At 37.3% G+C, this 12,333-nt stretch overlaps 1 protein-coding gene across 1 annotated transcript in view; it reads right to left on the reverse strand.

Moving 5' to 3' along the window:
* Positions 1-12,333, reverse strand: part of zc3h18 (zinc finger CCCH-type containing 18) — a 53,512-nt gene that overhangs the window by 21,856 nt on the left and 19,323 nt on the right. The window contains exons 6-9 of the mRNA XM_005747891.2: positions 11,288-11,430; positions 10,070-10,099; positions 8,289-8,403; positions 7,401-7,675 (exon numbers count right to left, since the gene is read on the reverse strand). Of these exons, the coding sequence (XP_005747948.1) occupies positions 7,401-7,675; positions 8,289-8,403; positions 10,070-10,099; positions 11,288-11,430 (563 nt within the window). The remainder of the gene's footprint in view (positions 1-7,400; positions 7,676-8,288; positions 8,404-10,069; positions 10,100-11,287; positions 11,431-12,333) is intronic.

The following is a 12,333-nucleotide window of genomic DNA, read 5'->3' on the forward strand; positions in this document are numbered from 1 at the left end:
CTCCCAAATCCAAAGTGAAGGTCGTTCTACAGAAGAGCTGCCCTGAAAGCTAAGGGCTCTGTCTTAGGAGCTACAAGTAAGCCTGCAGTCTGATAGTGAAGTGCTCTGGTTGGGGTGAGGTATTTAAAATAAGATGCGGCCTGATTATTCAAAACCTTGTATGTGAGGAGAAGAATTTTAAAAAAGATTCTGGAATTAACAGAAAACCAACGAATAAAAGCAATTATGCGAGAAATAGGATCTCTCTTTCTAGTCCCTGCAGCATTTTGGATCAACTAAAGGCTTTCAAAGAGCCGAAAATTAATAAATTACAATAGTTGAGCATGGAAGTAATACATGCATGAAGGCATTCAGGGGGTCACGTGACCAAGACAACAGCTTAATAGAGAAGCTCTGGGAACCATGGTCTACATTTTTAAAAACAACCCTTACAAACTGTCAATCTCTCTGTATAAGGACACAGTATGTCAAAAACCTACAGCAGCTAGGCATCCCACAAAGGGAAATGCCAGTGTTCAAAACAGGTTCTGTGTTCAGTGTGTGCGAGTGCTTGAATGTATAATGTATGTGTAAATTTGTGGTTTTTGTTTGTTTTGTTGGGGGGTTTTTTGTGCACAATCTAAAAGACACCAGGATAATATAATAACAACATATAGCGAGGACCAAACAGGAAAGTTTCATTGTTAATATAATGAGCTGGAATGTCAGCGCAAAGAGAAAACTAAATGAAACAAGTATTCAATAGAATACAAGACTTTAAATCTAAGATGATCTTAAATGCGATAAATGCATCTGACCACATCAGACATAAAATTGCTGACTAAATGTTTATTTCACATTTGTCTTAACAGTTAGGCAAGAGGGGTTGCCATCCCTATACACTAGTCAATGTAACTCCGCATGGGAGTTACATTGTCATTCAAGTTAATATCCTCTCACAAAAATAAATTATATGTCTATCTGTGTGTAGCCCATTGATGACAACCCGTTTTTTTGAGAGAATATTTTTAACTGTCTGCTTTAGAAGGAATCTACACTGTAGGAAGGAACTTTAACTTGACTCAGTAATGGACAGATCCACCCAGACTGACAAAACATGCAAAAAGAAAGAAAGAAAGTGCCATTCATGCGCTATTTTTTTTTAAATATCCAAAGAGTTACAATCCCAAGTCAAAAAATGCTTCTATATTAGATGTAGTATTGTGATTAGTGATCATGCTGCAATTTCTATGCAAGGTTCAATGAGATGGAGACTGCAAACAATTTTGTTAACGGATCAAATTTTTGGTGAATTTGTAGAAAGATGCATAGACAAATACTATGAAAGAAATGAATCTGAAAACAAAGCAAGTATTATGTGGAAGGCTTTTAAAGCCCATTCTTATCCTTAGTCAGCTGTCAATGTTGCCCACTCTGGTTCCTGGAAGACAATAAACATTGGTTGCTGTTTCTTTCTATCTACTTTATTTTTATTTTTTGAGAGAAACCATTCATAAAAGCCAGACTAAACAAATCCTTTTTTCGCTTCTTATCTGCTAACCTGTTGTGCATCAGACATGTAATAATGGCTGAATAAAGCGTAAAATATACCCTGTTACTGTTTTGACAAGTCATTAATGTGACCTGCACATTATTGTGTGTATGCTGTATTTATTCAAAGCATGAGATGTAGAGGTTTAATCTAAACGTTCCAATTAGTAGGGAACATGCTCTAACTCCTCAGTCACAGCTCTTATGAAAACATTTAGTCAAGAAATTGATATGGACATGAGAATTATATTAGGAATTAAAAAGCTAATAATTATAAAAAAAATAGTGAAAAGAATAACATGTCATAATTTCAATATTTATCATCTCCCATTATGTTCTTGTTAAAACGCACATTTGTGTTTTTGTTTAGCTTATCTGTGTACGCAATTGAGTTAAAAATTGTATACATAACGTCTTATTTTATAGTGTAACCTTCATGTGTTTTATCTAAAGCACACTCTGTGGATTTACATGCTAATTATATTGACAGGATTCTTTCACTGTCTTTTTAAAGATTCACTAGCTTAGCTTGTAGCCAACTCACAAGCAGCATGGCCTCTTGCTGCACTTTCCTGCTCAGTGTGCCAAATATCCTGAGCAGCCAGAAAAACTGGAGAGCTGGGTGACGGTAGGGATGAAGTACCGTCCTAAACATAAGCCTACAGTACACCACCAACCTCTTCATGTGTCTGAGGGAAATTGAAAACAGCTGGCTAAGGGGCAAATGTAAAATCTGTAAAATTATAATTCACATTGACAATAAATGACACCCGGTAATTTGAATCGGACACCAAAATTGATATTGAATGGCTGAGTAACTATATCAGTTAAAGTCTAACGAGCTTGGAAAGAAAAAGCGTCTGGACGTCTGTTTCTTGAAGATGCCTCACCTCTCATCCAAGAAGCTTCTTCAGTTCTAAGAGCAACTGGTGGAGAGTCCCAGATTTTTAAGCCCTATTGAGAGTGTCCTGGACCCCCTATTGATCCTCTGCCTAATTCCACGAGCCAAGGTGCGAAAACGGATGCCTTGATGATGACATTTTATTACAGCAATTCGAGGATGCTGAAGGTATTACAGGTACTGCACTGCTGTGGTTTGTATCATATCTATCTAATAGACTCCAATGGGTTCATGTAAATGGAGAGTCCTCTTCACAAACTAAGGTTAATTATTGAGTTCCACAGGGTTCTGTGGTAGGAACAATTCTATTTACATTATACATGCTTCCCATAAGCCCCTTTTCGGTTTTCCCTGATGATGATGAAAAAGAAACATTTTGATCCAACACCTTCAAGGCCCTTTGGACCTCCATGTCATCCAGAGAAGAAAAGCTGAAGGGTTAAACCGCAGATTCAGTTTAAATGGCTGCAGAGAGAGCATGCTGCTCATTAAGCGTTATAAATCTAAAAGAAAAATTCAAATAGATACCCTGAAGAAAGAAAATGTTCATTACAGCAGTTAATACAGCTAACATTAAAATGTTCGTGGCAGTTTAACATTTCGATAACTGTTCAATACTGACATGTGAAGTTATTTCAGTGGAAACACAAAGACACCGCAGATGATACTTATTTGCAACAGTATCAGTAGCTAGTCAAGTAAATTTTTAATATTAATTAGTGTCTGAGAATTTAGTTTTTCACGGCCCTAGTTTAGCAGAGAGTTATCTGTTTCACGTTCACTTTTTAATTATCATTTTAAATTGTTTTACTCTGACTCTGAAATATTTATTATTACCAGATTTATTAACTGATTTGTTGACTAAGCATTGGGAATGATAACTGGTACACTTATACTTACTGCAACTTAAATTTATTAACTAATTTTTTCTTCTCTTCAGTTTTACTACTGTAATTTGAATACTGTGATAAAGCAACAGTTAGGATATGAGCATGCTTTCCTACATTAGTCACTGAGGTCATAAAACAAGCTCTGCTAGAGTGAGATAAAAAGCTGCTAAATGCGTTCAGACATTTAGGTGCAATGAGCTAACTTCCTCCTCATAAATGACCGAAAGAAAGTGGAAAAATGTCACTGGTACATCATAAAGTATTTTTAAAAATGTACAAAAGGTCACGCTTGATGAATGACGGATGAACAATGTCCTAGAATAACAATTTTGTCCTTGTATTTTTAGAACTAGTACTTATTACCTAAGAACATTGTCAAAGCTGATTGATTAAGTTGAAAGAGCAGAACTAAAAATCAAAATCGGCTTATTAACAGCAAAGAGCACAACTCAAAATCATTTCCCAAAACAGACCTGGGAATTTTTTCCCTTCTTTAGATTAAAACGGGTATGATGCAAACAACACTTCAATCATCACTCGATGGAGCTCAAAAATTTCTCCATTATGACATAAAGATGATCATTTTTCCACCAAACAAAACAGAGGAACCCAGTGTTTTCACACAACAATATTGATGTATGATATTAGTATTTATTATTCCCTAGCTTACATATCCCTATTTCCCACATTGTTTTGGACAAAGGTATTAAAAAGGTAAAATGACTAACTGTTATCGTTTGTGTAGCCCATTTTACTATTATGTCAGAATCAGAAAAATATTTGCCAATAAACCAAACTTTGTATCAAATGAAAATTTTTACTCAAAAAAATCTATATCAATCCATAAGTAAATAAGTCAAGTATCAACTGTCAAAATATGTCATTTAATTTTGTTTTATATTATGTGTCTCTTAAATAGAGTTAAACACCTCTAATATATTTATATTTACATATATAAGTTTTCATGCGTCGATAAAAAAGATCTTCCATGATGACATCCCTTGACTAGCACAAGACAGCTACAATATTTAAATACATAAGGGATTTTCCCTATGTTAGTTTAGTTTTGTTTAAACACTGCGAAGGTTCCAGTGATCTTCTTCAAGTGTGTATCGTGTAAATATTTGTTGGAGGAAATGAATACTAGTGGATATTCCCACTAAAGGGTAAACAGTATGTTGGCATATAGAACTCCTTAAAAATGCTCACAGGAAACCTTTTGTGATTTATTATTATACTATATGTGTACCCTGCAAACAGTTTGAAGCAGTTACCTAAAATTACATTGGATAAAAATAAAAAAATAATGACTGCAGGTTCTTTGCACAACAAAAGGTACACATCGCCTAGGGAACGAGAAATTCCACTGTGATGTGATGCAAGAGCAATGAAGTCATGTTACGAGATTACAACTCACAAATCTAAAAATAGAACTACAACAAAACACAAGTTATTTTTATCTCAAAATTCTTATCGACTTAATGTTTCCCGTGAGAAAGGATCAAAAAAAGGAAGTTGGGCAATTAAAGCCAGGAAGCCCACGGTGTACACCAAAGGTTATGGGATATTTCCAGAACTTTATAAGTGTAATTAATCAGATCTAAAAAGTCTTCTGGAAAGCACAAGCCAGATTAGATTTCCAGTTTCATTAATTAATTTGATTCTACGGCTATTTACTTACATATTACTTATTGCTTATTACTACCGGTACTCCCAAATTTCCCTTTGTGGGACAATTAAAGGATTATTCTAATTACTTGTACATCTGTGATCTTTTTAAATTTGTACTTGTAATTTGTACTACTCTTTTGTAATTTTCATGTTTGCATGTTAAAAAGGCAGAAGGCAATAATCTCACTGAAAGTCATGGCATTAAGAATGGGAGTTGTAGAACACGTTTTTGTCTATTGTTTTTACAAGAATGGTTTGCCTTTATCCGGTTTATCCAGATGAGTAACCTCAGACTTAAGAATTAAGATGGTTAACAAAAAGAGAAGGCAACTAGACATGCCTTTTTATTAAAACAGTTGCTGTTACAGAATAGATAGTACAAATATGCTTGGCAAAAGAGCTAAAAGGCTAGTTCTGTGGTTTTATTTATGGTATGGTTTGTCTGTTAACTTATTATTAACTGTCTTTATATGCGAGGAATAGTTTTGCGTTAAATCTATGGTCTGGCAACCCTAAGTTGAATTAGTGAAGGAGATACAAGAAAAGAAAGAAGGAAATAAAAGTCCCATGATTTACTCGTTTTCTCAACCATGATAAAGTGAAAGCAGCTCTTTGAACATGTTGATGTTGTTGAGATTCCAGGACACAGAAAGGTCATCATTATTGCTTTTGAGGCTGATGAGGAGACTTCCATAATTTCAAAACTAGAGACTATGAGTGGGAAAAACAACACACACACACACACACACACACACACACACACACACACACACACACACACACACACACACACTATATTTATTTACATTAAATTTTAAAACTAAGAAACCTTAAATATTAAAACTAAATAGTAATTTCATAATAACAAAGTAGTCTTTGTAACTTTTCTTCCTTCTGTCACCTCTGCCTTAGCTGATGTAACAAAAACAAACAAACAAATAAAACAAAAACAAAACAAAAAAACCCAAGATGAACTGGGAGTTGCTAGTACAATAATTTTCCATTGGTAACATCTCTCCACTGTGACTTACAAATAAAAATAATCTTACCAATCATTCTTTAATGAGTCATTACGATGATCATTGTGAGGAGTCCCCTTACTAAATGTTGTGGATGTTTTAATGTGCTGTGTGCACATTGTTTATATTATTACAGTGTCATGTTTACTTTAACAACGCACAACATTGTATACTTTTAGACAATATTTCCAGGGAAACACCAACAGTGCTACGAAATCATGTACTCATTAATTAAAAGTGTCCCAAATGAGGAGCAGAAAAGAAAAAAAAGACAACATAAACTACTACTACTAATAATAATATTGGGATATTAAAGAGATGTAGAAAAAAGATCAAGTTGCAGTTGAAATATATGAATTCATTATTAAAATAAACTTTCTATGGAACATTATTTTTTGTATTATTATACATTTCAATTTCAATGTGCCACGCAGGGTTTGACTGACAGATGGTTTTCTGGGGAACTTAATGGTCATAGTAATCGCTAACACAATGCTTACAAAATATATTAGTATAACTGTCATCTAATACAAGGTTTATGGCACAGCTGCACTAAATTATCAGTATTAACAATTCCCCAAATAATTCTTTATGTTTCTGTAATAGTCAATTCACCAGTATGTGCCCTTTAATCAAAATTTTTATTTTAATGCTAAAATAAAGTAAATTTTAATTGAAACATTTAACAAATTAAAAATATATAAATAAACAAAATAGTCAAGCACATTGTAATGTTATGCTGTAATAATGAAATTATTGTATTTTGATTAAGATTGCAAATGACGCACACACACACTGACACACTCACTCACTCTCCTCCCACCTCTGTGTAACTATGTTGGTCCGCAATCATTTTCACATTGCTAAACAAGAGAACAAATATAAGGTTTCGCTGTGACCATGACCAAACACTCCAGTTTAAATGTGGGGGACAGAGCCTTGTCACATGTGAGAAGTTTGGTCCAAGTTGGACAAGTTACATGTGAATAAGAGCAATATAAAATTTCATGGTGAATAATCGAAGTTCGCCATGGCGTTACATGCACTCAAAAGTTCTGCAATTTAATATGGCCTAGGTCATAACTTTAGACTGACCAAATGTAAAGTTGATGAAATAAAATCCCTAAGAAAAGTTCACAAACGTGCAACGAAATTGTCAAAGTAAAATTAAAACGGCCCACTTCCTGTTGGGGTTGGGTCACAGGTCCCATGGGCTTTTTTCTGCATTGTGGGATGTTACATTTGTGTACCAAATTTCAATCATGTAGCTCAATCTATGTGCTGGCAATACTTTCATAGGTGGCGCCATAGAGCCATTTTGCAGCACCCATGCTGGAAAACAATAAAATGCATACATTTCAACCAGTTTGCCTGAAATATGTTACTCACTTCGGAGGAAGGCTGATTGGAGAGCGTGGTTTCAGTTTGTCCTCATCTTTCTTCTCCCTGGTGTCTCGAGGAGGACGCATCCTTGGCCTTTCCTTCTCATCTCGCTTCATCCGGTCCCGCTCCCATTCTTCTTTGCGCCGCATCCTCTCCTTCTCGCGCTCCCTTTCTCTCTCCCGCTCCCTTTCTCGCTGGCGCCTCTCCCTCTCGCGATGGTCTCGTTCCCTCTCTCGATCACGGTTCCGCTCCCGAGGGTCGCGATCGCGTTCACGCTCCTGCTGAGATGGGAGTTTTAAAAAACGAAAAGTGGTCCTTAACAATGCATATGTTCTGATAGAACACACACACACATTCAAATATAATTATTCTACATTATTTTTGTTGTACTTCATCTTTCTTATCGTGTCTCTGAAGAATATACAATTAATGTTTTACAGTAATTGCATACCATTTCCAATTATAGTGTAAAGTAACAGTATGATAACAGACCACACTTGACAGTATGAATGATTCCTTTTTACTATAGGGAGGCTACTGACCTCACTGTGGCCCTTCAAACAAAAAAAGTTTGAGATTACTTTAGTCGCAGCGAAGCTGTGACCAAAGAGACGTTTGCATGATCCGATACAAAATTCAGGCCATTGCCAATGGTAACATTTTGCGCAGCCCTCCATGGAAAAAAATGTCTAATAAGGCAGCAAAAAACAAAACGGTCTATGAAAGAGATATACTTTGACACACTCTTAGCTGGCCGCATAGGCCACATAACAAACTAGGAAGGACCACCAATGGCACAGCAGCCACACCTGAGGCAAACTGTTATGTTACAGTGCTCCAGAAGACCAAACTACAAGTGTCTGGCTCTGCTTGTATCGTGGGGTGGATACTCACACTGTAGTGATAAGGAAGAGGAGCTTCAGTGTACTGCACTCTAAAATTTTCATATTGACCACCTCGCCACAGGGCTTCCATTTCATAGTCATAGTATGGGTCAGCATATGGATCTCTGCAGGAGGAAGAAAGAAAGTTAAAAAACTTTACAGAATTTAATATGCCAAACTTTTATGAATGATTTTGCTTCCATGAGCAATAATTTCATCTGCTACTACTTCTTTCCACTGGTCCCTTTTGGGGGTAGCAGATCAGCTACGTTGAGCTCACCCTATCCTAATTCAATTCAATTTTAATAACATAGCACCAAGAGGATGCTATACATTTTGGTCTATACATTGATTCCATGATTTCTTTTTTAACTCCAATTGCTTATTTGTACTATGCTTTCATTTCAGACTGAAATCAAACTGCATAATTTTCAATAAAAAAACACACTGGAAAAAATTGGGGTGTCCTAAAACTTTTGACCGATAGTTCACTCTCAGACTGGTGACTTGTAGTTCCTATTTTTTTTTAAACTGGAATGGGAGGCAGAGCCTTCAGCTTTCAGGGCCCCTGTTCTGTGAAACTAGGTCCCATTTGGGTTAAAGACACCCTCCCTACTGTCAAGAACTTCCTTATGTATAAAGCTTATAGTTGGGGCTGAATCAGGTGACCCTGAATCCTCTTTTAGTAATGCTGCAATAGTCTTAGGCTGCTGGGGGATTCCCATGATACACTAAGTATTCCTCCTTCATTCACCCTTTTACTCACATTGTATTTCATCATCATCATCACCTTTATTTATAAAGCACTTTAAAACAACCACAGCTAATACAAAGCGCTGTACATTGGAACTGTATAATAAAATTACACAAGATATAAATAAAAGCCAAATAAAGGAAAAAGTAAAATAATTAATTAAATAACTATTTAATTATAAGAGGAACTCAGTCTCACTGAGGTTAAAAGCCAAAGAATAAAAGTGGGTTTTAAGACGTGATTTAAAAGTGGACAGTGAAGGGCCTTCTCTAACGTGCAAGGGCAAACTATTCCATTTAGGACCCACGATAGGAAAGCCTCTGTCCCCTTTGAGCTTGAGCTGGTCAGCTGACCTGAGAGACCGACAGGGTGTGTGGGGATGAAGAAGCTCAGACAGGTTAGGTGGGGCAAGATTGTGAACAAACATAAGAATTTTAAAATGAACTCTAAAAGACACAGGCAGCCAGTGCAGAGAGGGGTTATATGCTCTCTTTTACGAGTTCCTGTTAGGAGTAATGCAGCAGCATTTTGAACCAGCTGCAGACGTGAGAGCAACGACTGATCGCTCCCCACATAAAGTGAGTTACAGTAGTCCAGACGGGAAGAAATAAAAGCATGGATCACTGTTTCAATGTGCTGCCTAGAAAGAAAAGATTTCACTCTTGCCAGTTGCCTTAAATGATAAAAACTGGACTTTTTATACACAACCCTGCATTTAATGAACAGCCCTGGAACTTTCTTCCTGCTAAAAGTGAGTTTTTCCTTCTCACTGTCACCAAAGGCTTGCCTTTTCTCTACTATTGTAGGGCCCTGACATTGCAAAATAAAGCGCACTAAGGTGACTGTTGTTGTGATTTGACGCTATTGACGTGAATACTGTTTCTACCCAAGTATTCAAAGAAGGCATGACCTACTGTGACAAATTCATTAAAACCATTACAAATCTGCTCAGTTGACTAGTGATAATATAGATTCTGAAACATATTCAAACTGAAACTGGTTTGAAAGCTCTGTGTTATGAGTTTTATTAAACTTACCCATATATGGGATCTCTGAAGTCCATTTCACTAAAAAGGAGAAGCAGATCAGCATCAACAGAAAATATTATGATGTGTGTACTAGGAAATAATGGTGTTTATAGTTAACGGTAAACTGGTACGAGTTTTGCTGTCTTGACAGCTACACTATATTACCAAAAGCGTTCCCTCGTCTGTCTTCAGACATATGAACTTGAGCAGCATCCCATTCCTAATTCACAGGGTTTAATATCATGTAGCCCCTCCTTTTGCATCTACAACAGCTTTAGCTCTTCTGGGAAGGCTTTCACAAGGTTTAGGAGTGTGTTTATTCTTTCAGAAGTGAATTTGTGAGGTCAGAGACTGATGGTGGATGAGAAGGTCTGGTTCACAGTATCTGCTCCAATTCATTCCAATAGGTTGAATTAGAGCAGATAGGTTCAAGTCAGGACTCTGTGCAGGACAGTCAATTTCTTCCATGCCAAACTCACCTATCTAGGTCTTTATGGACCTTGCTTTGTGCACTAGTGTGCAGTCATGTTGGAAAAGGATGGGACCTTCCCTTTGGGAGCATGAATTTATCAAACTGACTACCACTTCGTAGCTGACTTGCTTTTCTTTCCAATCACCTCCACTTTGTTATCATACCACTTGTATTTCACTGTGGAATATTCAGTAGCAATGAAATTTCACAATTGGACTTGTTGCACAAGTAGCATCCTATTACGGTACCATGTGTGAATTCACTGAGTTAAGATGAACCATTGTTTCACAAATGTTTGTAGAAGCAGCCTGCATGACTGGGTGCTTGTTTTTATACACCTCTGGCCATGAAATTGATTGGAACACCTGAATTCAACAATTTGGATGGTTGAATAAATACCTTTGGCAATATAGAGTATATTATGAGCACAAGATAAGAAAAAACAGCCAGTAGTCAGGGTTTCAGGATAACTTTAGGAACTTTCTGAAAAAAAAAATGAGTATAATCAAATACACCAATATCTAAAATCCCTGTTGGGATGGGACTTGTGGCCTATGGAGGTGGGCTCAGGTGTAATCAGAGCAACACTTGACTTTCTGTTTATCACCTGTTTTTCTATCGACATCAACAAGCCTAAGATTCCAGCAAAACTTCAGGGGGGTTCTATTTGAGACTTGTGCTTTGTGTGAATGTTACTGTCATGTGGGCTACTTTTAGGTGTTGACAGAAACTACATGAAGTGAAGTAAGTCATACTCTCTGATAACACGGTAGCTGCGTTCTCTGAAGAAATCATTTTCTTTGTCAAACTCTCTCTCATCCTCTCCAATCGTCACATTAAACCGTTTCTCCTCAAAGTCAGGCTCCTGCTCCTTACGAATGGTGGCCTTCTTCAGCACCTGTGAGATCCAAACACATACAGAACAATCTGAAATACTGACAATCTGTGACTGATGTCATCAATTAGCCCACATTAACACACAAAGTTTTATCATGACAGGAATATCGGTGAGACTATGTTCCAAGTTCAGTATGTCTAATACTATGAATGGCTTGCTGAAACTGGTCAGTTCAGAAGTTAGGTACCCCCTTGTAAGTAAAATAATTACTGTCAAAAGTGTCTGTGAAGGTTCTCAGTCATCCAGGTCATTGTAGTCAAAGGAGCTTGCAAAGAAAAGTATCTGGACTTCTTTAAGTTGCTTGAAGACGTTTCACCTCTCATCCGAGAAGCTTCTTCAGTTCTAAGGTCAAATGGTGGAGAGTCCCAGATATAAACCAAGTGGGAGTATCCCCCCACAGAGGGACAAAAGGACCCCCTGATGATCCTCTAAGGTGTGAAACTAGGTGTGGGTCCCAATCAGCCAGGGTTTCGGGTGAGCTCATTGTGAAACCTGGCCCCACCCTATCATGCAATTTCCTGAGGTCAGATGGCCCAGGAGGTGAGTGGGCGTTAAGGCGTCTGTCTGTCCAAAATGTGAACATTGGCATCCTCGAAAGAGTGTCCTTTATCCTTAAGATGCAGATGGACAGCGGAGTCTTGTCCTGTGGAGGATTGCCCAGACCTCTACATTGGAGAGACCAAACAGCCACTTCACAAGCGCATGGCACAACATAGAAGAGCCACCTCCACAGGACAAGACTGCCAATGTTCACATTTTGGACAGAGAGGACAGATGGTTTGAAAGAGGAGTGAAAGAAGCCATCTATGTCCACTGTGAGCGACCATCTTTGAACAGAGGCGGTGGTTTACGACACCAACTGTCTGCCATCTATAATCCAGTTTTGAGTTCCCTCCCCAGACG

This window comes from Pundamilia nyererei, unplaced genomic scaffold (genome assembly GCF_000239375.1).
Source record: "Pundamilia nyererei isolate P.nyererei 1_Seehausen unplaced genomic scaffold, PunNye1.0 scaffold00208, whole genome shotgun sequence".
In the NCBI taxonomy this organism is placed as follows: Eukaryota; Metazoa; Chordata; class Actinopteri; order Cichliformes; family Cichlidae; genus Pundamilia; species Pundamilia nyererei.